This window comes from Pantherophis guttatus, chromosome 14, assembly GCF_059756535.1.
Source record: "Pantherophis guttatus breed Tessera chromosome 14, ASM5975653v1, whole genome shotgun sequence".
Taxonomy (NCBI): Eukaryota; Metazoa; Chordata; class Lepidosauria; order Squamata; family Colubridae; genus Pantherophis; species Pantherophis guttatus.
In genome coordinates, this window is record NC_142076.1 from 3,251,081 (window position 1) to 3,277,417 (window position 26,337).

Below are 26,337 nucleotides of genomic sequence, written 5' to 3' on the forward strand. Positions count from 1 at the left end.
GGCAGAAGGCGGTCTCGCAAATACCCAGGTCCGATGCCACTCCTACACAATGCACGCCACACCTAAGAAGCCCTCCCAACTCTCCCCTTTATTCTCCTAAGTCATTCTTCCAAGTTGTTTTACACTTTAAAGGGTCATCTTGACATTTCCTGCCTAACAACAACTATCTTATCATGTTTACTTTTAATTTTCACCTTGAGCGGATGTTCCTTTCTTACTGATAGTGGTTTTGCCCAAGGCATACGTTCCTGTCTCCCAAGTCATTAGCAAGTCGTTACACATTGTCTCTACTGATTACCATTTGTGGTCAGTTTGCCACAGTAAGAACATCATAGCTTTTTAATACATTAAACACTTTTATAAAAGGGTAACTTATTATTCATTTCCTTCACTCCCCTTTCTTACAGTCCAACTTTTCCCTCCACCCCACAATTATTGGTTTATTATTATTGTTTATTGGTTCGATTTATATGCCGCCCTTCTCCGGAGAGAAGGGGTGGCTTACAATGCGTTAAGCAATAGCCGTCATACTTTTGTATATACCTGCTTAGTAGGGCTTTTGCCCCCCCCCCTCCAGCGATGTTCTTTTTTATACAAAGTCAGCTTATTGCCCCCACAATCCGGGTCCTCATTTTACCTACCTCGAAAGGATGGAAGGCTGAGTCAACCTTGAGCCTGGTGAGGTTTGAACTCACAGTAATTGCAGGCAGCTAGCAGCTAAGTGCTACTTTAACAGCACTTTAGTCCCCTGCACCACCAAGGCTCATTAATGTCAGGCTGTCAGCTCATGAAGCTTGGATAGGAAAGTTGCAGCCATGACAGTGAGTGCCGCTTCCTCCCCAGAGCTTGGTGTAGGTGGGCCTGGAACCTTTGGGAACGACTTTCCGCAGTATGTTAGGAGCTGGGTTCTCACTAGTTCTCCTACTGTGTGTGCATGTGGCAAAAACTGGGAATCTTGCCTCCATACTCCCTCCTGTGCATTGGCTGGAAGGCGCACCACAAAATGCCAGTTTCATGCAAAGGAAATTAATGCAGCCCAAGGAAAGATTCATTGGCATCCTTCAGTCTCAAGAGACTATGGTATCGTACTCTGGAAAGAGGTTCTAAAACAGCATCTAGTGTAACTAAAAAGGCCAATTTGAGAGTGGCAATCCCTTCCACACTGAGGACAGATACATTCTGTCCCCTGCCCAGCCCCCAGATTTCGAGGAAAAGCACAGAGATAAAACAAGACTTAATACAGGTAGTCCTCAACTTACAACCGCAATTGAGCCCCAGATTTCTGTTTTTAAGTGAGATAGTAGTTAAGTGAATTTTGCCCCATTTTGCGACTTTTCTTTTACAATGGTTAAATTAATAACACGGCTGTTAAGTGAATCTAGCTTCCTCATTGTCAGAAGGTTTCAAAAGGGGATCACGTGATCCTGGGACACAGCATAAATATGAATCTGTTGAGCATTGGAATTTTGATTATATGACCACGGAGATACTGCAACGGCCGTAAGTGCGAAAAACAGTTCTAAGTCACTTTTTTCAGCACCTTTGTAACTTTGAATAGTCACTAAACAAACTGTTGTAAGGCGAGGACTAACTGTACAAAGCCTCCAGGTTAGACTAATAGCCGACCAAAAAAAGTTCATTAAGAAAGGAAAAATACCGTTTCCTGCCTGCTGACACATGCCCACAAGTATTAACCAGAAAACTCACAAACCTATCAAATTCTCACCTCACAAAAAAGACATCCAATCAGAGTTAAAGTCTTTAAAAAGCCCAATAATCAGATAGGATGTATGCATCTGTTAATCTTCTTTATCTCGGAATAACACACACACACCTCACCAGAAGGGGAAAACCCACTTTACAAATACAAACCTACCCGGGGTCTCCTGAGTTTCTCTGCATCTCAGTTTGCCCGGAGAAGTTGAGGTGACATGCAGATGGTTGAATGCATGGATGGGCGGGCAGGCAGACGGATAAATAAATAAATGGTGATAAATGACAGAGTAAAAATGACGACTAAAACAAATGTGGAATTGTCTGAACAAGACCTGAATTCCTTCCTCTGGCATCTTTACAAACCAGTTAAAAGAAACCTTCATTTCAATCAATTCAATCAGAATAGAGCTGGAAGGGACCATAGAGGTCTTCTAGTCCAGCCCCCTGCTCAAGCAGGAGAACCTATACAATCTCAGACAAGTGACTGTCCAGTCTCTTCTTTAAAACCTTAGTGTTGGAGCACCCACAACTTCTGGTGGCAAGCTGTTCCACTGGTTAATTGTCCTCACTGTTAGGAAGTTTCTCCTCAATTCCAGGTTGCTTCTCTCCTTGCTTCTCCCATCCATTGTTTCTTGTCCTGCCCTCTGGTGCTTTGGAAGTTCATTTGCTGTGTGAATACAGCTGTTCACTAAATTATAGTTCAAACAGTGGGACACAGCATGGTTCCAGAAGCCAAGGCTTCAAATCCCAAGTGCTCCTTAGCCATTACCCCTGCCAGTCACTATTTGTGCTATGGGCATTCGCTGTCATCCCTCTTGGTCTGTTACAGTGGCTTGGGGCTCACAAAACCCAACTCTTCCATCTGTCAAGAGGACAGCACCCGTCTTTTCTACTCCTCTCTTGCCCCGGTGCCACAATTAGCATTTTTTCCCACTTGGCCTTTATCACGTGCCTTCTTTCTCTCTGCAGGATGAACTGTCTCATATCAATGCCCGGCTGAACATGGGGATTCTGGGCTGTGAGTATCTATCTTTTCTTTCTCCTTGAACAGAAAGGGACATTCTGGGTTTCTGTGGGTAGAGAAGCTTTTCTTCTTTATCATGTAAAACTTCTAATTACCATATTTTTCAGACTATAAGATGAACCAAGATTTCGAAGAGGTAAACAAGAAAAAAAAAGTTTTTGCCCTCCCCGGTCCCCAGGAGCACTCTGCAGGCCTCCCAAAGCCTCTGCGCGTCCTGTTTTTGTGAAAAATGGGCCTGTTTTTGGTAAAAACGGGATGCACAGGGGGTTTGGAAGGCCTGCAGAGTGCTCCTGGGGTAGGGGTGAAATGTAAAATTTGTTACTACCGGTTCTGTGGGCATGGCTTGGTGGGAGGGAGGGCTAATGTGACTGGGTGGGCGTGGCCACCTTTTTTGTTTTTTAACTTTTCAAAGTATTTTTTCTAATGCTTTGAAAAGCCTCTCTGCCGATTAGACAACTCAGCTGGGATCGTCAGAGACTTTTCAAAGCATTTTTTTACCACTTCTTCGGCCAAGAGGTTTCAGAAGAAGATGCTTTGAAAAACTCTGAGGATCCCAGCTGAGCCGCGCGATCATCAGAGGCTTTTTTAAAAAAAACTTTTAAAAGCATTTTTTGTCGGAAGAGGTTGTAGAAAAAAATGCTTTTAAAAGTAAAAAAAAAAGCCTCTTATGATCCTGCGGCTCAGCTAGGCATTGGGGGGGGGGGCGTAGGGATTTTTTCTACCGGTTCTCCGAACCATCCGCCGCCATCGCTACTGGATCGGGCGATCCAGTCCGAACCGGGAGCATTTCACCCCTGTCCTGGGGGCTGGGGAGGAGAAAAACGCCCCCGTTTTTGCAGGAAATGGGCCTGTTTTTGGCCTCCCAAACCCCCCCATATGTTGCATTTTTGCCCTCCCCAGCCCCCAGGAGCAGTCTGCAGGCCTTCCAAACCATTTTGCAAAAAATGGGCCTGTTTTTGGCAAAAATAGGATGCGCAGGGTGGAGTTTCAGGAGGCCAAACATGGCTGTATTCAATGTATAAGACACACCAACATTTCCACCCTCTTTCAAGGGGGTGGGGGTGCATCTTATACTCCGAAAAGTACGGTACTGACTCAGAAGTTCTGCTTTCACAGTGAGAACTACTTTGGGTTTTGTTTTTTTTTCACTCTTCAGTAAGAACATCTTTGTGTCGGAAAATATAGCAAGCCAAATAAATAATTTCACTGGATCATCTGAGGCCGGAATAAGATTATGCAACTTTTTCCAGTTTTACAGTCTTTTCCTTCATCCGAAGGACTGGAAAATAATTCAAAGAATTATGGTTTCTGAGTGTATTATTGACCTTTTCCCCCTTATTTAACCATATGTTGACCGTATTTTTGTTTCTGATCACCTTTTCATTCGCTGGGGGGAGGGGTGTATGAGTCACTTGCTGAAACTGCTTGGCAGTAAATTCAAAGCAGCTTAAAAAGTGTTTTTCACACAAGCATTTTGTTTGAAAGTAGCATTTTCACTGACTCTGGGAACCTCCATTTTAAAAAAATCTGGATTACTGTGTCTGCCCTGTTCTTACTTCCTTTTCAAACAAAACAAGGCTTCCAGATCTGATTCATGGGCCACCTGGTTTAGGGTTATTTATTTATCTAGCATAGTCATATAGTCACCCATTTCACAAACACGTGACTCTGATGACATGCAACATAACAAGAGTCGAAAACTTCACAACATTAAAAGCCATCAAAGATAAATGAAATAAGCATAAAATAAACACAATCCCAAGAAAGAAAATAAATGTAATTCTGAGAAAGCAGAAAATCAAACATACATCACTTAACCTTATGCAGCAACGCTGGAATCACCAAGGCTGGTGAAAAAAGTATGTTTTAAAGGCTTTCCAAAAGGCTAACCACACCTGAAGAGGAGGGGCCGCAGCAGAAAATGCAGACCACCTGGATTGTACCAGATGGAGTTCCCCTTGGAGACAGACCTTCCATAGCCATATACAGGATCCCTCCTGCCTGACCTAGTGGGATGTAATTGAGAAGAGGCAGTTCCTCCGATATTAAGAGCCTTGGTGGTGCAGCGGACTAAAGTGCTATTAAGTGCTAGCACTTAGCTGCCAGCTGCCTGCAATTAGTGCAAGTTTGAATCTCATCAGGCTCAAGGTTGACTCAGCCTTCCATCCTTTTGAGGTAGGTAAATTGAGGACCCGGATTGTGGGGGCAATAAGCCAACTTTGTATAGAACAACACCACTTAGGGGGGCCCGAAAGCCCTAATAAGCAGGTATATACAAAAAAGTATGCAGGCTATTGCTATAACGCATTGTAAGCCACCCTGAGTCTACGGAGAAGGTTGGCATATAAATTGGACTAATAAATAAAATAAATAAATAAATTTGATCCCCTGCCAAGGAGCACCTGAAAGGGTCATCAACACTGCCTGGCCACAGGATCAGCAGTAGTGGTGAAATCTAAAATTTGTTATTACTGGTTCTGTGGGCATGGTTTGGTGGGGTGGGGGGTAATGTGACTGGGTGGGCGTGGCCATTTTAATTTTTTTTTACTTTTAAAACCATTTTTTCTACAACCTCTTTGGTGAAGAGGTTGTAAAAATATGTTTTCAAAAGGCACTGACAATCCCAGCTGAATTGCCTGATCGGCAGAGGCTTTTTTAAAAAGCCTCTGCGGATCAGACAACTCAGCTGGGATCGTCAGAGGCATTTAAAAGAAAAAAAAGGCTTTTTTTTTCTTTTAAAAGCCTTTGACGATCCCAGCTGAGCTGTGCCATCATCAGAGGCTTTTTTTTTTACTTTTAAAAGCATTTTTTTGGCTGAAGAAGTTGTAGAAAAAATGCTTTTAAAAGTAAAAAAAAAGCTTCTGATGATTGTGCGGCTCAGCTGAGCAAGGGGTGGGGTGGGGCGCAGGGATTTTTGCTACCGGTTCTCCGAACCACCCGCCATCATCGCTACCGGATCGGGCCAGGAACATTTCACCCCTAATCAGCAGCCCTTCTAGAGCAGGGGTGTCAAACTGGTAGCCCGCAAGCCAGATGCGTCACGGGCAGGCCACGTACACCCCAGCTCCGCGAATGGGGGAAACGTCACAAAATGTCACGTGACAGCAACTGACGCCGCAAGTTTGACACCCGTGTTGTAGAAGGATTTTTGTCTTCCTGTCCTGATGAGACTCTTGGATCTAATTGAATACAGGTAGTCCTCGATTTAACAACAGTGGATTTAGTGACTGTTCAAAGTTACAACGGCATCAAAAAAAGTGACTTATGTTATGATCTTTGCAGCATCCCCCGTGGTCACGTGATCAAAATCCAGATGCTTGGCAACTGGTTCATATTTATGACGGTTGCAGTGTCCCGGGAGTCACGTAATCTTTCCCTTTTGCGAACTTTGACAAGCATAATCAATGGGGAAACCAAGATTCACTTAACAATAGTGTTACTAACGTAACAACTGCAGTAAAGGTTGTAAAATGGGGCAAAATCCACTCTTAACAAATGTTTCACTGAACAACAACAAAATTGGAGGCTCAATGATGGTCGTAAGTCGAGGACTACCTGTATTCCTAAAGGCGTTGATAGATACGTAGAATACCTTTGTTTAATGGCTGAGCGTCTGGGAGTTAGAGTTGCAAGTTTGCCGCATCCTTTCTTGGAAAAAGGATGCTGGGCTGGTTAGCCCCTTGCTTTGAGCCACCCACCCTTGCCTGCTTCTCTCCCACCTGCAAGACCACATGCCCAAGGAACCAGATTCCACACCTTCTCCAAGACTCAGGGTTTGGCCTGTGGCTGCTTATACATTAACACACTTTCTTTTCTCCTCCTTTTCAGCCTATGATCCACAGCAGATTTTCAAGTGCAAAGGGACCTTCGTTGGCCACCAGGGCCCCGTCTGGTGCCTCTGTGTCTATTCCATTGGTGACTTGCTTTTCAGTGGCTCTTCTGACAAAACCATCAAGGCAAGACGCTTGTTCTTACTTTAACCTTTGCATGGGGTACACCACAGACTCAAGGGGAGCTCTGGAAAAGCGCATCTTGCTACCAACCAGGTGTCAGTCAGACCAGAGCTGAAATGCACTTACCTTCCCTACCAGTTCGGGAATGCGAGCGCGCGCACCTCTTCTGTGCATGCGGAGAGGGTCAAAAACGGGACGTAATGACGTCCCAGTGGGTGGGCAGAGGCTCCCACCGCAGGCACTACCGGTTCGCACGAGCCAGATAGATCCGGCCAGATTTCACCGCTGAGACAGACCTGCTCAACTTGGGCTTCTAAATAAAAACAATCCTTACCTCCATTTCTTGAGAAAGGTATATCTGCTGAGCCACGGTGACGCAGTTGTTAGAGTTCAGTACTGCAGGCTACTTCTGCTGACTGTCGGTTGCCTGAATTTCGGCTGTTCGAATCTCACCAGGCTCAGGATTGGCTCAGCCTTCCGTCTTTCCGAGGTGGGTCAAATGAGGACCCAGATTGTTGGAGGCAAGAGGCTGACTCTGTAAACCCTTTAGAGAGGGCTGTAAAGCACTGTGAAGCGGTAGATAAGTGCTATTGCTATAATTTAATAGAAGTCAAGTGAATTAAAGTAGTGCAAAGCCAGAAGTAAAGTTCGTGTATCAATCCTTCCCAGTTAACTCTCCTCCCTCAGTCCCTCCCCATTGTGTATCTCTCACTGGCCAATGGAGTTTAAAGAGATGTTTTAGAAACAGTCGCTCTGCCTGTCGTCATTCTTCTTCCAGGGAAACGACCTTGGAGGAATCCTTGGTTCTTGCAGAGAGCTGTTATCAAAGTTTACTTTCACTTTCCCCCCAAGCCTTCGTCCTCCCTTCAAGGCTGCCCTGAGGATTCATAGCAGGCTGACAGTGAGGTGGCAGTTCTGACATCTGGCTAGATTGCTGTTGCACATGTGATCCCACGCAGAGCACATATGGAAAAGTCTCCCAGAAGCCTTTGTTTGGTCCACAAGTATGGAGTCCTGGCAATCTTTGGGGTGGGGGGAGGAGGGGCGGAATACCCAGGCCCAGAATGGGTAAAAGCATTTCAGTGTTTGGGATGGGCTGCAGCTTAGATGATTCTGGCTGATCATGAAACATCTAAGTAGTGCTGATCATGGTTAGAACTTGGATAGGAGACCACTTAAAAATCCGAGGCTGTAGACAAAGCTGAAAAAAAGAATCCCAGGAAAAAAATAGCAGTAGCACTTAGACTTATATACTGCTTCAAAGTGCTTTACAGCTCTCTCTAAGCGGTTTACAGAGTCAGCCTCTTGCCCCCAACAATCCAGGCCCTCATTTTACCCACCTCGGAAGGATGGAAGGCTGAGTCAACCTTGAGTCAATCAGGATCGAACTCCTGGCAGTCAGCAGAGTCACCCTGTAATACTGCATTCTAACCACTGCGCCACCAGGGCCCTTAAGAGAATTTTTCTTCAGGCCACCAGTTGCCATTACCAAATGAGCGAGGGAGCAAGAGTCAGAGGAAGGGCCTTTTTTAACTTTTTCCTTTCTTTGTCGGAAAGGGGGGAAAGCAGGTGGACACGTGACAGGCCAGGTGCTTCCTGCCTTCCCAGCTCTGGCACACGCTCTGACTTCCTGCCCTGGGTCTGGTTGCCCTTGAGTCCAGTCATGTGATCTCTTATTTCCTGCTAGGTGTGGGATACGTGTACCACTTACAAGTGCCAAAAGACCCTGGAAGGTCACGATGGGATTGTCCTGGCACTCTGCATCCAGGGGTGAGTCAGCCGCCAGCCTCATTGCCTTCCGCTGCTCTACTGTATAAAGCAGTTTCTCTTCCTTGCCAGCTTGCTGATGGGTGGACTTCAAGTCCCAGAATTCCCCAGCCAGCCATGCTGGCTGGGGAATTCTGGGAGTTGAAGTCCACCCATCAGCAAGCTGCCAAGCAGAAAACACACTGATATAAAGTCAATGACTGGTAGGTAGATTTTAGTTCTGCTCCTTGTTTTGTTAAACTCAACAAGCCGCTTCTCATTAAAAAAATATGTCACGTGAAATACGTTGTTTTCAATAATGGGAGAAATGCCTTATTTTTTCAAATGACTGTGAATTAAATTTGAGCTGCAGGAAAACCTGATTATTTGAAAATTAGATTCAAACTGAACTCATGCATTTGGATTGTGTGGCTTTGCATATTTTTGGTTTAGCCAAGGCAGTCCTAAGCTGCATTAACGAGAGGGATAGAATCAAGATCACTTGAACTGTTTGTACCATTTCATAATGCCTTGGTAAGACCCACACTTGAAATACCGCAGCCAGTTTTGATCGCCACAATATAAAAAAAGACGTTGAGCTTCTAGAAAAAGTGCAGAAAAGAGCAACAAAGATGATTCAGGGGGCTGGAGGCGAAAACACGACGAAGAGCGGTTGCAGGAATTGGGTTTGTGTAGTGTAGCAAGAAGAAGGACTAGAGGAGACATGATAGCAGTCTTCCAATATTTGAGGGGCTGCCACAGAGAGGAAGAGGTCAACCTATTTTCCAAAGTACCTGAAGGCAGGACAAGAAACAATGGAGAGAAACTAAGGAGAGAAGTAAACTAGAACTAAGGAGAAATTTCCTGATAGTGAGAACAATCAACCAGTGGAACAGCTGGCCTTTAGAAATTGTGGGTTTTTTAAATTAGACTGACAGCCACTTGTCTGAAATGATATAGGGTCTCCTGCTTATGCAGGGGGTTGGACTAGATGACCTCCAAGATCCCTTCCATCTTTGTTATTCTGGTTTTTCAAGGGATTTGGGATGTGTGCCATTAGTTGAATGATGGAAACTCTTCTAGTGGCTCAGTTTTACCACAGAAGTTGCAGTCTGCAATTTTCTGGGGGAAGTTTGCCTATACGTCCCCTATCTTTTTTCATCATCTTGAGAAAAAAAATTGTGCCAACGCATGTCTTCTGGCTCTCTGATTTCTTTTTGTTTCTTTTGCCCAGGAACAAACTGTATAGCGGCTCAGCTGATTGCACCATTATTGTAAGTGGCTGATTTTGGGAGGCGGGGCAGAGGGGACCTGCTTTGGCTTCCTCCAGGAGGGGGAGAGAAGGAAGTCACTGATCATTCTTTTGCACAGGGGTCTCCAAGCTTGGCAACTTTAAGACTTGTGGACTTCAACTCCCAGAATTCCTCAGCCAGCTATGCTGGGGAATTCTGGGAATTGAAGTCCACAAGTCTTAATGTTTCCAAGTTCGGATATCCCTGCTCTTGCGCTACATGCAGTAAAGCCACCTATCCCACTTGTCTATATCCTTTTTGACTTTTGACAGGTTTGGGATATTCAGACCTTGCAGAAGGTCAACACCATCCGTGCACACGACAATCCTGTGTGCACTCTTGTCTCCTCGCACAACATGCTTTTCAGCGGCTCCCTGAAAGCTATTAAGGTACAGTTTTCTGATGCAGAGGAGTGGGGAAAACAGAAACCATTTTGGTCCTTTCTTTCCATTCCCAGATCCTTTGTTTTTCCAGCCTAAGAGGTTTGTCCACTTAGATGTGCATCCTTCTCTCTGTTGATTATTCTCAGTTCATTTTGGATTTTTCTTGATCCCAGAGAGCTGGTCTTGCTTTTTCCTCTTCCCTTTTCCTTGCATATCCTGCTACTTTTATCTGGTATTCAGACCTGCTGCATTATTCATTCTCTTTGCTTGTTGAACCCTTCCCCATTTTCCCTAGTACCGTATTTTTTGGACTATAAGACGCATCTAAATTTCTAAATTTAGGGCTTCCGGGTTGCTGTTTGCCGCTGCCAGACGTTCCTTTGGGATCGTCAGCTTCCATCGCCTGTTAGAGCCGCCTTCACAACGGAATGGCGGCTCGAAAAAACTCCGTTTCCATGAGGAAACGGAGATAGAGCCGGCAGGGGTGGGTAGAACTCTCTGCGGAGTCCCAAAAGTTTTTTTTTTACTTTTGGGACGGAGCGGATGAGATGCCCCGTATCCCTAGCCGCCGCTCCGGGCTTTGGGAGACTGCTGATGCAGAGCCAGGCGTCAAAAGCAAGCCTGCAAATTTAACAGACTACTCAAAGAAAATGTGAGCTGGACCTGTAATATTGAACTGCAAGTATTTTACTGATTTTTAAAAAAAAAAAAAAATTACTTAAGAGAGAGGAGGAAAAGAAAGAGGAAAAAAAAAAGAAAGAAGCCTTTTAAAATGGCGTTGGCTGGAGGAGAGGCTGAAAGGGAAGTCTTTCCGTTTTCTATTACTACAATGTAGCGGAATAAATACCACTGGCTACATTTGTAGACAAAACTTTGCTCCTGTGTCTTTTTCTCTTTTTTTTTCCCTTGGAGACCTGATATTGTTGTTGATTGGAAAGAAGTCCCTTTTTTTTCTTTCTTGCTTTTTTTTTTAACAAAGCCTGCCTGGGCGGAAACATGGCACTGAGACTCATAAAGTCAGATAAACAAGAAGGGGGGGGGATCCCCCCACCAACAACTTAAAGGAACAAGTCTTAATTCTTCAGTCTCAGAAACCTGATTTTAATATAATAGAATTTTTTATAGAGGAGATTGAAAGAAGGGAGGAGATTGTGAATCAGCAATTTGAAAAATTTAAGCAGGAAATTAAAGAATTGGTGAAATCTAAGTTTGATTTTTTGGAGAAAAAACTCTCAAAAGTGGTTAATGGTTTTACAGGATTTATGAAACAGTTGGACGCAAATACTAATGTACTAGAGTCTAAAATGGAAGAAATTCAAGATAAATTGGACAATAGAATTCAAAAAATTGAAAATGATTTGACAAACACTCAGGATAATAGCTTAGAAGAAAAACCTAAAATGGATGCTGATCAAAAGTATGGTAATGCAGAAAATCTGCAACAGAAGATTGAAAAAGAGATTTTAATGGTACAATATAATTTTACAGAATATGCGATAAGATTAAGAGGTTTGCAGGAAAATAATAGAGATGATTTAAGGAAAATATCTTCTGAATTTCTAGCTGGGATTCTAAAGGTTCAACCTGACGAAGTGTTTTGTAGGATCGACAGAGTTTATCGAATCAACTCCTGGATTGCTAAGCAAAGGCAATGGCCTAGAGATGTGGTGATTTATTTTACAGATAAGGAGATTAGGAATAATATCGTTCAAAACTCCTTCAATTCTAATTTGCAATTGTATGGAAGAAAGATTTGGATTTACAAGGAACTTCCACCTAAGATATTGATGGAAAGGAAGAAATTTGGTTTTCTGGTGAATGAGTTAAAAAAGAGAAATATCTCCTACAGGTGGGACGCCCCAGTGGGTATTATATTTAGATACCAAGGAGAAAGATATCAGCTAAATACTGTTGAAAGAGCGGAAGAATTTTATCAAAATAGGTTGAAAATGAACTTAACATCTCCAGGTATAATACAGGATAAGCAGAAGGAGCCGGAAATAAAGGTAAAATATCGAATTACAGAGACTGTACCAGATGAATTGCCTTTGGATTTATTGGATACCCCAGCTGGACTATCTACAAATTTGAGAGAAGAGGCATCTAATCCTAATGTGATGACTTATCAAGGCAAGGATAAACATGGAAACCAATTAGGGGATATACAAGGGATAAAAAAGAAATATGAGATACAAAAGCAAAACCAACAAGACCAATCTACAAAGCAGAATAAAAACCGACCAGATGATACACACTTTATAGAAAGGGAACCAGGATGGAAACCAAACCCACAAAAAGAAAAGAAAAAAAGAAATAGGTGGCATAAAAACAGAAATTTCTAATCAGGCAACAGTGAAGCCAGTGATTTTAAAATATGAACGATTATATGTAAACACAGAAGAGGCGACGTATTGGTTAATATCATCCTGAGGTTTGTGGCAGATCTCTGCATGGCCGTAATCTGGGGACGTGAAACGAGCCTTAAACTGATGGATTTGAATTATCCATTTTGGAATTTCTTTTTGTGTTGATAAACATATTATATTATCTTGAATCACAAGGCAAGAGAATTATGCTGGGGCATGCAGAAGATCGGGTTGTTACCCACTACGATGATGGGAATTAATAATCCTGATGAAACCCACAATTATTACTATATGGAATATAATTATAATGTCACTCGGGTGGTTGTTTTTACTTTTATACATATAAGAAGATATTTACTACTGATGGGGGCAGATATGATTGAAGATCCTGAATAAACTGTTGCACCAGTAAGCTATGTTACCCGATTATGGATGTTGGTTCTACCAATCCAGTGGAAAGACCTCAAAGAAGATACTATATGGATTATAAATTTAAAGTCATTGTCTTTTCTTTTTTTTTATTTAGATATAATGGAAAATATAGACATATATTTTTAAGAAGTGTGGGCAGTGAATCAAAGATGTTAAGAAATGTTGTGTATGGCAATTTTGCATGATAGTGGGTGAATAAGCTATTTAGTAGATTGATTAGTCTAAGAAAAGGGATTTTTAAGTGTTATATTTAGGGGAGTGGAGGAAATGGATAGAGTGGAATAAACTAGATTTTATGGGGAAGGCCGCTTTGGAATGTTATAGTAATATATATAGAAGATTAAATGTTAAAGTAGGACTTATCGTATAGTTTTAAAGTGGAGAAGTTATTTTATAATGTCATAGTATAATGTCTTTTTTTTCCCTTTCTTTTCTCTTTTTTGATATGTATGGATAAAGGGGGATGTTATAATATTAATAATATTTTTAGTAAGTAAAGGTCAATATCTAGAGGAGGGAATAAGTAATCTGTTATGAATTAGGTTTTTTTTTTTGTTATGAAGAAGTCACAGGGGGGGATGGGTGGGGAGGGGGGGTTAGGGAGGGGGAGGGAGAGGGAAAAAAAGGGGGGGGATTTGTATTTGAAAACTTTTTCAATAAATTTCTAAATTTAGATGTGTCTTATAGTCCGAAAAATACGGTTGAGGAAACAACAACAACAACAAAATTTTGGCCTCCCTTTTTGGGGGCTTTTTCAAGTTTTTTTCGGCCTTTTTTTTGGCTCATTTTTGGGGGTTTTCTCAGCCCATTTTCGAGGCTTTTTTCAGGGCTTTTTTTAGCCCATTTTCGAGGCTTTTTCCGGGCCGCTTTTGAGGATTTTTGGGCTGTTTTCAAGGATTTTTTCAGCCCATTTTTTCCAAAAAAAGGGCCAAAGAAGTCCCCGAAAAAAGCCCTGAAAACGGGCCAAAAAAAGCCTCAAAAAAAGGCAGAAAAAAGCCCCAAAACAGGCCGAAAAAAGCCTCAAAATGGGCCAAAAAAGGCCTGAAAAAGGCCCGAAAATAGGGCATGCAGAGGCCAAAAAAATGATTGGTGAGTGGGCGGGGCTTCAGCAATATTCGGTCTAAAAGATGCACAGACATTTTTGCCCCCTTCTGGGAGACAAAAAAGTGTGTCTTATAATCCGAAAAATATGGTAATTGATTTCTTCTCCTACTTGTCCAGAATTACCCACTGCAGGATCATTGCAAGGATAAAGATCTCCCCCCTGAGCTGGGAGGAAAGGAACATCTCAGCCTAATAATCCAGCTTTTCCCCACCTGTTCTCCAGAATTCCCCAGGCATCATGGCCACCGAAAGTTGCATTCTTGCACACGTGGAGAGCACAATTATTACATTAATATGTTCCTTTTGGTGGTGGTGTGGTGACCTAGAAGTAGAGCTCTCGCCCCACAATCAGGAGGTTATGAGTTCGATCCTAGGTAGCAACAGATATTTCTTTCTCTGAATTAAAGAGAAAATATCTGTTGTGAACTCCGCAGAGGTGTCAGGAAGGGCATCCGGCAAGTAAATGCTCAGCTCCATACAGTTGCCCTGACTCCACCCCAAAGCAAGGGATTACAAGAATCGTTAAAAGAAAAAAAATGTTCTCCTCTTCCAGGACCTGTGAGAAAAGACCTTCAGTCTTTTGATGCATGATTGGCTCAGCCTCCCTCACAGGGCTTGATGAAAAAGTGGAATAGCAATGTAGACCTGTGTAAAAACAGATGGGCTCTAACTACTGCCCAAGTATGGCTCATCTTTCTAGGCTTTCTCACTTGAGAGAACTGCGGGAACCCTTGAGGGTCTGGGCTTTAGTTTCCCACACCTTGTATGGAGCAGGCATAGGAAGCTGGTTGGTGGGTCCTGCGTTTGAGCAGGATGCCGGATTGGACGATCTCCCGTTATTGTTGGAAGGCCTGATTCTGGCTGCCCTTCTGCCCATCAGGTCTGGGACATTGTTGGCACTGAGCTGAAACTGAAGAAGGAGCTGACAGGCCTTAACCACTGGGTCCGGGCGCTTGTGGCATCCCAGAATCACCTGTATAGCGGCTCCTACCAAACCATTAAGGTAGGTGTGCTCTCAGATGCTCCACCTGCCGCAGCTTCTCTTGGCAGCCTGGGAAGAAGAGTCCATCAGCTCTTTTCTCTCCTCTGCTCCAGATCTGGGACATCCGGAACCTGGAATGTGTACATGTCCTGCAGACATCTGGGGGTAGCGTCTACTCCATTGCGGTCACCAACCATCACATTGTCTGTGGCACTTACGAAAATCTCATTCACGTAAGGATGACCGAAGCCTAGGATGCAGGAGGAAGGGGGCAGTGGGGCCATTTTGCAGCCTCTTTTAGCCCTCCCCAGAGCCTCCAGTCCTCTTTCTGGGATCTGGCAAGAAGAACGAATGGCCAGAGCCACCGGAATCAAAAGGGGGAAACGATGGGAAGGTAACGCTCGGCCTTTGCTCCCTTTTGAATCAGGTGTGGGATATTGAGTCGAAAGAGCAGGTTCGCACCCTCACAGGACACGTGGGCACTGTGTACGCTCTGGCAGTCATCTCTACGCCGGACCAAACCAAAGTCTTCAGCGCCTCGTATGATCGGTCATTGCGGGTACGTGGGGGCACAGCAAGTGGTTGGTTCAGGGCGAGGGGTGCAGAGGAAGACCATGGGGAAAAAGAGGCGGTGGCAGCCTAACAGATCTTTCAGTGTCTAGTATAATTTGATGGAGTTGAACTCTCTTAGGAAGCAGGCAGCTGGGCTCCCTGATCCCTGAATCCCAGGCCAAGGTCTCTTTAGCAGCCTGGCTCTACCAACAGCACTCTCTGCTGCTTGAGGAAGTTTGTGTGTGTGTGTCCTTGCTAATCTCATTTCTCCAAAACCTTCGGAATGAATTGTTATTGCAGGAGAACAGGGGGAGCTCTTTCCAGCCACTGTCCTGTGGGAACCGATTTCTCCAAAGTTAGGCTAGGCCCAAATAGTTTGTTCGTTTTTTTAAATAAGTGTATAGAGGCAAGCAGAAAAAGAACTAAAATTTATCTCATTTCAATTATTTGTATGATACGTGTGTGTACAATATGATTATTCTCCACCCCCCTGTATTCTAGTGGTTTCCCCTTGCAACATATTCCCCAATTACAATTTTGTAATAAGTTTTCGGGATCATGTGGGGCATTCCCACCATGAGAGGACTGTTCTGAGGGACAAAAATTCAACCTGAGTCTCTTTGCTCCAAACCCTGGGAGAGAGAAAGGCCAGTGGAGGCCGTGGTGTCTCCTCCTTTTTTTCTTTTTCATTTTACAGCCCTGGAATCCCTCACTTTGGGGTGGGGTCGAGGCAACAGAATGGAGCTGAGAGTTTACTGGCCAGATGCCCTTCCTGACTCCACACAAGAGTTTGCAGCAGACATTTTCTCTTTGCGCCCTGATAGAGAAACATCTGCAACTACCTAGGATTGAACTCTTAACCTTCCAAGTGGGAGGAGAGTGTCTTCACCTCTGCGCCACTCCCATGGCGTCTCCTCCTTACCTGTAATGCCTTATGCAGTTGCAGAACGTTAGCAGCCTATGCCCAATTGGGGGGGGGAGGGTGAGTTTTGGACGTCCTTCAGCTACATCTGTTGCACATCCTAACCCCACAAGAAACGTGGAAGTGCAAAAACTGTGTGTGGCCTGGATTTAGGCAGAGAATGGAATCCATAGATCAACATTATTATCTGCCTAAATCCAGGCCACATTCCATCCGCTATGGTGATCCACCACTGTCACTGTCTTGGTTTGTTCTCTGCCTCCAGGTATGGAGTATGGACAACATGATCTGTACCCAGACACTCCTGCGCCACCAGGGCAGCGTCACAGCACTGGCTGTCTCGAGAGGCCGCTTGTTCTCCGGGGCTGTCGACAGCACTGTCAAGGTATGTCTGGGAGAGGGGGAGGGGAAGAGAGCTCTCAACAAGAGGTAGAGCCCCCCCTCTAGTGAAGGGAAGGACCAGGGGAGACAGGATAGCAATCTTCCAATATTTGAGGGGCTGTCACAGAGAGGAGGGGGGTCAAGCTATTTTCCAAAGCACCTGAAGGCCAGAAAAGGAATAATGGATGGAAACTGATCAAGGAGAGATTCAACCTGGAAATAAGGAGAAACCCATGGAACAGAAGTTGCCTTTGGAAGTTGTGGGAGCTTCATCACTGGAAGCTTTCAAGAAGAGACTGGACTGCCATCTGTCAGAAATGGTGTAGGGTCTCCTGCTTGGGCGGGGGGTTGGACTAGATGACCTACAAGATCCCTTCCAACTCTGTTCATCTAATTTCTATTTGGCTCAGAGCAGCTTTTGCAGCTGGCTTCCTAATCTCCTCCTGCTGGGTTGACCCAACACCCAGCCCAGTCACTAATTTCCCTGGAAGCAACAGAGCAGGGAGAGCTAGCTTTCTTTCCAGGTAACACCTGGGAGCTCCACCTCAGCAGCCCTGGTGAGATGTGTTTATGCTGTACAAGGAGGCATGGAGGAGGAGGAAACAATAGAGTGGGCTTGTCACCCCTTTAGGAAGAGCTCCTTTTAGTTTGGGACAAAACGTGATCAAGTCACAAGTCTGTGCCTTCCAGGGGACTTTTGCAAGCCAAGATGCGCTTATGCAGGGCCTATTAAGCTGCCACAATTTAAGACATGGCAAGGAGCATAGCTGAATGTGTCGACTCTAGAAAGAGTGCAGAGAAGAGCAACAAAGATGGTTAGGGGACTGGAGGCTAAAACATGCAGAATGATTGCAAGAACTGGGTATGTCTAGTTTAATGAAAAGAAGGACAAGGGGAGACATGATAGCAGTGTTCCAATATCTCAGGGGCTGCCACAAAGAAGAAGGGCCCCACTCATGGATGGGAAGGGCCCCACTCATGGATGGGAGTTTAGACGAGATTTTGCTTCCCCCGTGCCACGTGTTACATACACAGATGTTTAACATTGAGCATTGAGAGAAAGAAGCCATTAGCAGAACCCTGAAGTTGCTTTGATCAGGATTGACAGCTGGTAGGAAGACCTGGTACTCAGGATGGCACCTGGGCTGGACCAGGTCATGTCAACAAGGATCGCCTCTGCGTTCTGCTCCATTGTTTCTCAACCTTGGCAACTTTAAGGCGCCTGGACTTCGACTCCCAGAATTCTGGGAGTGGAAGTCCAGGCGCCTTAAAGTTGCTAAGCACTGCTTCTAAAGTTAGAAGCACTGCCCTTTACTCAGTGATGGGAGTTTGGGCTCTGCTGACATTTCTCTCCCCGACAGGTTTGGACCTGCTAGAACCCGCTTTGGACGCCCCGCTGCCAAATACACTCCGGCTGACTCCCTACACTCCAAAACGCCCTCCCGATGTGCTGTGTTCCTTCTCGGCGGGCCTTCAACTCCCCAGCCAGCTGTGCAAGAGCTTTGGGCCACATACCTCAGCACCCTCTCCCTTCCGCAGCAGCAGAACTCACTGCTGCGCCATTCCAGCTGCGGTTCCTTGGTCTGGCTCTTCCTGGGAAAGAGAGAGGAGGTCGGTGGACGCCGGCCCAGCTGCAAGCGGTGGCCACAAAGGCTTTACTCCTCATCAGTAGATCGTCTTCAAGAGCAGATTTTCTACGAAGCTGGTTTGGATCGGTCTGCATGAGCAGCCAGAGCCGCCTCTCTCTCTCTCTCTCTCTCTCTCTCTCTCTCTCTCTCTGTCCTGGTATTTAAATTATTTGCTATGCTCCTTCATTCGTGGCCACAGCCGGGGATCAAACCCATTGTCCTGTCATGTAAACCCGGTACGATTTCTATGTCCCCAGTCCAGCCTTCTTATCAGGTATCCTAAATCTGCCCTCCCCTCCCCCGTCCCCTGCCGCCCCCCGCCCTCCCCTTCTTCAGAGCATCCCATCATCACGGCCTCCCTGGGAAAAGCAGGAGAGCCGACAGTTGTGTTTTTACGGACATTTTCTACTGTTTTTAAAATTGTGATATAGATTTGGATTATTTCTTCCTTACCAATAAAATTGGACCATTGTTTTAGGCCAGCATGACTCATTGACGAACCTGAAGCATTTCAGCTGATGGACAGAACTACTCAGGAGCAGGGCCCAACCTTGCCCCTCCCCCCCTCAAAAAAATCAAGGCTGACCTCCCATGGATTTTGCCACTCAAAAACTCCCTGGCCGATCTGTGATGAGCACGTCCTGGGTTGCCATTAATCAGTAAATATAACAATCCCACTGCCTGCAAAGATATTAGCATGTAGCACGAGGAGTTTATTGCAGCACCAAAAAGGCTGAATGCATTTGCCAGGCCTTACGTGTGATCACCTGCGGCCAGCTAAACTGGCAGCTATGACCTATTTGTTCAGTTTCTTAGGTTGAACTAATGATCATGTGTGACGTTCTTATCTCCCAGAATGCTGCTTTCTAAGGTTGCTCTTTGAAGCATGAAACTCGAATGGTCTTTGCATCCAACTTCAGAACTGCTGAGACAATGTTTAGAGGTAGGAATTGAGGGGACAATGACAGGGCAACATCTGCCCACAAGCTGGGCACTGACCAGTTTCTTTGGAGGGGAGGAAAGGCCTCCCTTAGTTGCATTTGGCCACCACTGCATTGCCCCCCCCCAAAAAAAATCCGAATAACGGTGGGAGATTTGTAGTGACACAAATAATTGGAAACGGTTTGTTTTGGGGTTTTTCTCTGTGCAAATATTCTTGCTCAGTACGATGTAAAAAGTGGGAGATGTAGAAGAATCGGCTTCACAAATTGTTGCACGTTCCAGCTTCTGGTTGTGTTACATAAAGATGTGCAGCTTTCACAATGGCTCCAGCTGGCACCCAGCAGCCCTTTCCCATCATGCAGCAGAAGCTTTTTCTCACCTCTGGCTGGAGCCAAAACACGAGTTGAGCGGGCCAAGATAATCTGGACGTTTTATTAAGCACCAATGGTTATAAATGCTGTTTGCCTGGACTGTGAGCTGCAGCACGAAGCCGTCACTCCCTCAGCACCAAAGCAGCCAGACTCCACGTCCTCCCCCCAAAGTTAGTGCCTCCGAGGTGGGATTTTTTTTTTCTGACCTCAACAATAAAAGTATTCTTTAACAGTGAATGTCATGTATCTGTATTAGAGACGAGCAGGGGCTTCTTCCCCGTTTTTGTCTTTAAATATTGATAGCCAGATAACTTCTTTTTTAAAAAGAAGCAGCAAAAAAAAAAATAAAAAAAAATTACACCACCACAAAGCTATTAATATAAGTAATACTGGTGGAATGTGTGCAGCAAGAAAAGAAGGTTAGAAGCAGAAAATGCATAGCTTTGACAGAAGGGGAATACAATACAGTATCCGTAACTTAATAATAAAAATATAATGTGTATATATATATATATAGTATGTATATATCCAGCATTAGAATCTTGGAATAGTTTCTTATACATTTTGTATCTCTTTACAACAGCTATTGTTATGTTGCCTTTTTATTTTTGTTTTTAATTAAGAAATTTCAAAGTTGTGCCAGACACATTTTGGATATCAGCAAAGACTATCCATACTCAAGAAAAGAAACAGGAACAGCATTCACACGGCAATTCTAGCTCTCCATAACCAAAGCTCAAGGGAACCAGATAGGGTGTTTCAGGCTTAACAGCCGTATTTAAACTGGACGTGACCCCCATTTGTATATTTGTATACAGCTGGGCATACGTTAGTGATTTCCACACGCATGCACTTCAACACACACTCGCATACTTACACAGGCGCATATAAACGTACATCCAACTTAAAAAAGACACAAAAGAATGCACACTTTTCAGGTAAGATTAAACAAAACTTCTTAAAACAAGGCACATCCTTTGATTTTCAATAAAACTGTAAAAAGAAAATGGCAAAAAAAAATCCATATAACATAATGTTTTGCACGCTTTGAAAAAAAAAAGATAAACTACCTTTTTAAACATTGTGCTACTTTTTTTAAAATGACCTCACAAGACAAAACAGCTTATTATAAGTCTAATAGTCAAGCTAAACTCCAGTTCTTTCAATCTTATATTTTAAAACTGTTCAATATACAATTGATAATATTTTAAAATCTTTTTTTATATATATATTAAACTCCTTTCCTTCTTTTGTTATTTATCTCTGGGGGAAACTCCACTTAAATAGTTTTTTTTTTTCCAATAAATACTTTTTTTATATAGCTTTTTTTTTCTTCATCCCTTTCATCACCTTCCAAAGGAAAAGCTGTGTGATTCTCTGCACACATCAGAACATTCCTAACACGACTGTCTCAAGAGGAGAGTTCTACCAGTGAAATAATAAAAGAAACAGCACCACAACTCAACGCTACTCTTTTAAGGTGAAAAAAAAGCTCCATGACGTCTCTCAAAAAAGGTAGCTCTACCAGAAGATGACAAAGAGTTCTCCTGAGATCTTACTCCAAGCCCATGGGTTGAAATCCATGAGTGGGAAGTGTAGCAAGCCGAAGGGAGATGGCTTCCGTTTCTTTTGGCTGCTTTGTTCTGGATTCCTTTGCCAGATGGAGAGACAAGAATAGACAAAACAGGAAGGAACCCAGCATGTCATGATCACATGAGTGAAGAACCAGGGGTCCCATGTTGGAGGTTGGGCTGCCGGTCAAGAAGATGGAACTGATATTAGAAGAGGAAGCTGTGGTAGCCCCACACATAAGTGTTGTTCCTATCACTGGTATTTTTCCGTTTGGCTGAAAACAGCCCTAAGAGCATGAGATGCCACCTGCTCAAGAACCCCACCCCACCCCATGTTGTCTGAGAAGAGTCTGCAGGACAAAGCTCCAAGTTCTCACTGAAAATGGTAGCTCTTGTTTTTGTTTTCCTTTATTGCCAGGTGATTTGATAAAGCAAAAACCAAAACACCGTGAAGTGAAATGTACAGGAAACCGAGAAGCCAGCAGCAAGGGAGAGTTGAGAGCTACACCAGATAAGAGGAAGGAGAGATGAAAAGTGAGGGCTCCATCCCATGAGCAAAACAGATGCCCTATGAATCAGACGGCAGCAGAGAGTGAAGAGAGGTGGTCAGGGCATTTTCCCAGCCCTCTCATCTCCCGAAGAACCTCAGTTGATTCCCAGCTGGAGATTGTCACCCTGTAAATTCTCCATTCCCGGAAGATAGAAATTCAGGGAAAAGAGCCTTAAACTAGCTAGCACCCCGGTACTTTCATCCGTGGGAAAGGAAGATGATTCAAGTGACTCTGGTTTCGGACCTATGCATGATTTATGAAATATGGCCACAGTTATTCTGAAGTACAAAAACAGCATGAGGGAGAGAAATATAACCAGCTGAAAACATTTAAAAGCCAGTTTAGGCTAGAGATTAAGAAACGCATTCTAAGAGTCAAAAAATAAGTAGGCACTGGCAAAATTCCTTCTGAGTACTTAGGGGAATTTCCTTCCATGGAGCTTCGTAGGCAAAGGAGTCATTTGGAAATAGCAATCAGAGGTTGAAGAATGCTCCCACTGACCTTGGACAAAGGACAACATATCTTGGACACTTGCCCCAAAGCCTTAAAAAACCGAGAATGCTCCTGTGGGCACAAGGTTTAGAGAACCCAGTAAATTGTTCAAGTAAAACGATCTACCTTTCCTTGTAAAATGCTGTTTCTTGCCATTGCAACGCAACAAAAAAATTACTTCAGGACGTTTTAGAAATTCCACAAGAAGGAAGACCAAGGGAAACTGATGTGGAGCAACTCACTGAGAACATGGCTGGAGGGCGATCCAAGCCTTCCCGTGCGACTTGAAGAAGCCAGGAGATCCCGAGAAGCTCATCCGTCAGAAGTAGGAGCCAGTCCTTCCCTAACTGCAACATTCAAGCATTCCTCTTGCAGCCGAGGGTCTTCCCTATTTCCCTATCGAGACCCTTCCAATTTGCAAGTGGAATAAAGCAAAGGAAACCTGAGGGCAGTAGACAGTTCTGAATTGACAGAACACTTTGTTCCTCCCGTCACTACGGTGTTTCCTCATTCTAAGAATCCTCAAGTCGGTGGATGAAAATAGAAAATGAATTGGCCACGATACCAAGTGGTGGTGCTTACACTGCCTGGGGAGTAACGAAAGCAGTAGTTCTGGCCCCAACATACCTGGAAGATGGAGAAGGCTCCTAAGAATAAACTTTGGCGCACATTGTACAGTTGCAGACTAGCAACCCTTGGGTGTGCAAACATTGTGATCCTCTTGGAAGATGCCCCTTTCTGGAGAGAAAGAAACAGTGCTGCACTCGGCAGCATTCTCCTCCCAAGGAAGCCGTTTCCTAACTGATTGCTGGAAGATCCCTCCCGTACCCAGGATCAATCAGGGCAACAAGAGCTGCAGCTCGAGTGTCAGCCATGAGTCAGGAGCACAAGACATTCTAGCCAATGGTTGCAATGGTCTTGGCTGAGCCTCCTTTGATTGCCACTTCCGAAACTGTGTGTGTATAATACCAAGAGAGGACGCCTTTCTTCCATTAAACCACCACTGGAATACAGAACCACCCTCGCCCTCGGTTTCCTGAACATGGATATGGTTTATCGCTCCTTTGTCTGGTCAATGATGTCTTCTCCTAGCCGTGCTCCCAACGGTCGTGGCAGGTTAAGAAGGCTAAACGGTTCAATCAGTGGCGAACTCTTTGGGACAGAAGTGCCTTAGAGCAATAGAAAGTGCAGGACAAGTCCCTGTGCTCAGAACTGCCTCGAGAGAGGGGTTAAAAAAAAATAAAGAGAGAGAGAGAGATTTGCCATCCATCTTTGGCAGCCACAGAAGCCACCTGTAGGCTTATGTACAAGGAGATTTTGGCCAGGATGCTTTTACCCCCACCCACCCGCCACCCAAGTTTTTTTTTTCTTTTCGTATTTCAACACTTTTATCGATCATGCAAACATACCAAAGCTTTTGCACAGCTTTTGCCAGGAACGATGCTTTCCAAGGCAAACCAACAGAAAAAAGAGCTTGTATCTCAAAGGGGAACGTGTTAACAAAACAAAACTTCTTACAGTCACAGCTTCATCATCACCAGGAGAAGACAAACACCTTCAGGACAAAGAAACGAAGCATGCAGCTTGCTGAAGGTTCCCCCACCCCTCCCCCTCCCCCAACTCACAGGTTCCCTCAGGCCTTCCATGGCTGCCTCTACCAGCATCTCCAGCAGTGGCAGATGGGCGCATGAGCTGGGCATAGAAGGAAACACGGTGTGCAGTCCAGAAACACCCAACACAGAAGGCAATAGTCATTGCTAAGACGAGATTTCACCCCAAACGGAAAACATGAAGAACCGGAGAAGACTAATACTTATTTTGTGCCACATACTTTGATAGTGTATTGGGACAGTAACAACTCAGGACTGATCTGGAGAGAGGGGAAAGAAATTCGTACTTATATATGAGGGGCAAGCCACTTTGGAGTGGATGGAGTAGCTTCGCCTGGAAAGCTGTGCTGAAGAAAGTGCGAAGCTCACTTTCTCCCATTGCCATGGAAGCTCTGCCCATCCCAGGCCGCCCTGACCTCCAACTCCGCTGCAGGAGGAGAACTGCAGTCATGCTGTCATCTCTAAGGTCAAACGGGTGTTTGGAAGGGATGGGAGAAGAAACCCAAATGTGGTTCCTCTCTTCACTTTGCAAAACAGGTCCCGAGGAAAGCCTTTCTCAAGCATCTCAGTTTGTTTCAACACAATCCTGAGGTAACCTTGTCTTCTTTGTGCAAACCTCAAAAAATGGAGGAGGGAAGATCTTCATGGAGGTGATTGTGCCCTTGTGCCCATGGCAGATCCTGAGGTTGGCCCGGACTGTTCTCCAGCTCTCATTCCAACATGGCATCTAGCTGGTCAGCAAGATCATCAAACATGCTGCCGATGTCGTCCAGGATGCTGACGGTACTCTTGGATTCTGCAGTGGAACTGAAGGCAAGAGATATCAGTGAGGTTAAGCCAATCCCAATTCCTTTACAACAGGGATGTCAAACTCAAGGCCAAGCCTGCGGGGTGCTTAGATGTGGCCACGGGATGCTTAGAACTGGCCCATGGGGCCACCCTGGAAACAGCGAAGGACTGGACAGTGGTGCCTCTGCCAGCGAAAATGGAGCTTGGGAGGGCTGTGCGCGGCTGTTCCAGGCTTCGTTTTTGGCCACGACGGCCTCCTGCAGCCCTCTGCCAACAAAAATGGAGACACGCCCCCCCCCAAGCTCTGTTTTCGTTGGCAGAGTGTTGCAGGAGGCCGTCGCGGTCAAAAACGCAGCCCAGGAGCCCATTTTTCCTGATGCGGCCCTCAATGAAATCGAGTTTGACACCCCTGCTGTACAAAACCCTTGCCTTTAATACAGCTTCCTAATACTTCTGTCCTCTGGTTACTTAAATCTGAGCACATATGACAGCAGTAATCTCACCCTGCCTTTCTCCTGTTTTGCTCTTTCACCTTTTTACTAAATACTTTTGTTCCCAAGAGTGGACAACTCATAGAAGACAGCAGATGGCTGCACCTCCTCATGATAAAGAACCAGCAGTGGCTGTTTCACCCAGCCTGTCTGGTCTGCTGGACTTTCTGCAGGCTTTCTGGCTCCTCAACCATCTCTGGTCCTTCCCCACCCCTTCCCATCCTCAGGAGTGCCTTACTCGGCTGCTTGTCCGTCCTCTTGCTTGATCTTCTCCTCCACAGCTTGCAGAGCAGCAGCCAGAGAAGCACTGGTCTCCTCCAATTTCTGATGCACGCTCTCGGTGCTCTCCACTGAGGGCCCAGCCATGGAGGAGCGAGGTGGCTTGACTGGCACTGTCTGAGGCGACTGCCCTCCAGGGGACAAAGGTTTAGCTGGGCTGGAGCAGAGGGAAGGAGGTGTGCTTGAAGGCTTGATGGTGGGGGTGAGCTGCTTGGCCGGTGAAGGTGCTGGTGTGCAGCTGGCACTCACTGACTGGAGGACTGGGTGGACCTTCGGCTTCGGAGCAGTTGGCGGTGGTGTAGGCTTTGGAGATGTGGGTGGTGGGGTCCCATGGACACGTTTCACCTCTGCAAGAGACAAACAGGATATGCCATGACCTCTGTTAGAGGAAGCGGCCATAACATGGAGATTCCACTTGGCAGGGCTGGTTCTAATGTCTTCTATCATTAGGAAGACAGTCCAGCTGTTACTAGAACTGGATTCAATGGATATTAAAGGTGATAACAAAAAGGATCCCTGCTTCCATTCAGCCACTAGGAAACATTAGCACTCAAGCTTGCAGTTTCAGGCACACAACTCCACTCTCCAGCCTGATTCCCAGAGTACCCCACACATAAATACACACACAATCTCCCCATGTGCTGCCCAACATTTCTTTGTAAGCAGTTTATTGGTACCTAGATTTGTACATGCATAAAGAAGCCTCTTGGCAGCCTCGGAGCACAGAGAAGTAGCTGTGAAGCCCCCCACTAAAAACCAT

The 26,337-nt window shown here is 45.0% G+C and overlaps 2 protein-coding genes across 7 annotated transcripts in view; one reads left to right on the plus strand and one right to left on the minus strand.

Moving 5' to 3' along the window:
* Positions 1–20,031, plus strand: part of TRAF7 (TNF receptor associated factor 7) — a 64,774-nt gene extending 44,743 nt beyond the window's left edge. For all 5 annotated transcript variants that reach the window (XM_034420589.3, XM_034420586.3, XM_034420587.3 and 2 more), the window contains 10 exons: positions 2,686–2,734; positions 6,569–6,696; positions 8,381–8,463; positions 9,674–9,713; positions 10,004–10,120; positions 14,897–15,019; positions 15,112–15,231; positions 15,426–15,557; positions 16,738–16,857; positions 18,215–20,031. In XM_034420589.3, the coding sequence (XP_034276480.1) occupies positions 2,686–2,734; positions 6,569–6,696; positions 8,381–8,463; positions 9,674–9,713; positions 10,004–10,120; positions 14,897–15,019; positions 15,112–15,231; positions 15,426–15,557; positions 16,738–16,857; positions 18,215–18,229 (927 nt within the window). In that variant the 3' untranslated portion in view covers positions 18,230–20,031. The remainder of the gene's footprint in view (positions 1–2,685; positions 2,735–6,568; positions 6,697–8,380; positions 8,464–9,673; positions 9,714–10,003; positions 10,121–14,896; positions 15,020–15,111; positions 15,232–15,425; positions 15,558–16,737; positions 16,858–18,214) is intronic.
* A 3,851-nt stretch (positions 20,032–23,882) lies between these two features.
* Positions 23,883–26,337, minus strand: part of CASKIN1 (CASK interacting protein 1) — a 135,155-nt gene continuing 132,700 nt past the window's right edge. For both annotated transcript variants that reach the window (XM_060693024.2, XM_034420582.3), the window contains 2 exons: positions 25,537–25,924; positions 23,883–24,825 (listed from right to left, as the gene is read on the minus strand). In XM_060693024.2, coding sequence (XP_060549007.1) covers positions 24,729–24,825; positions 25,537–25,924 — 485 coding nt within the window. In that variant the 3' untranslated portion in view covers positions 23,883–24,728. The remainder of the gene's footprint in view (positions 24,826–25,536; positions 25,925–26,337) is intronic.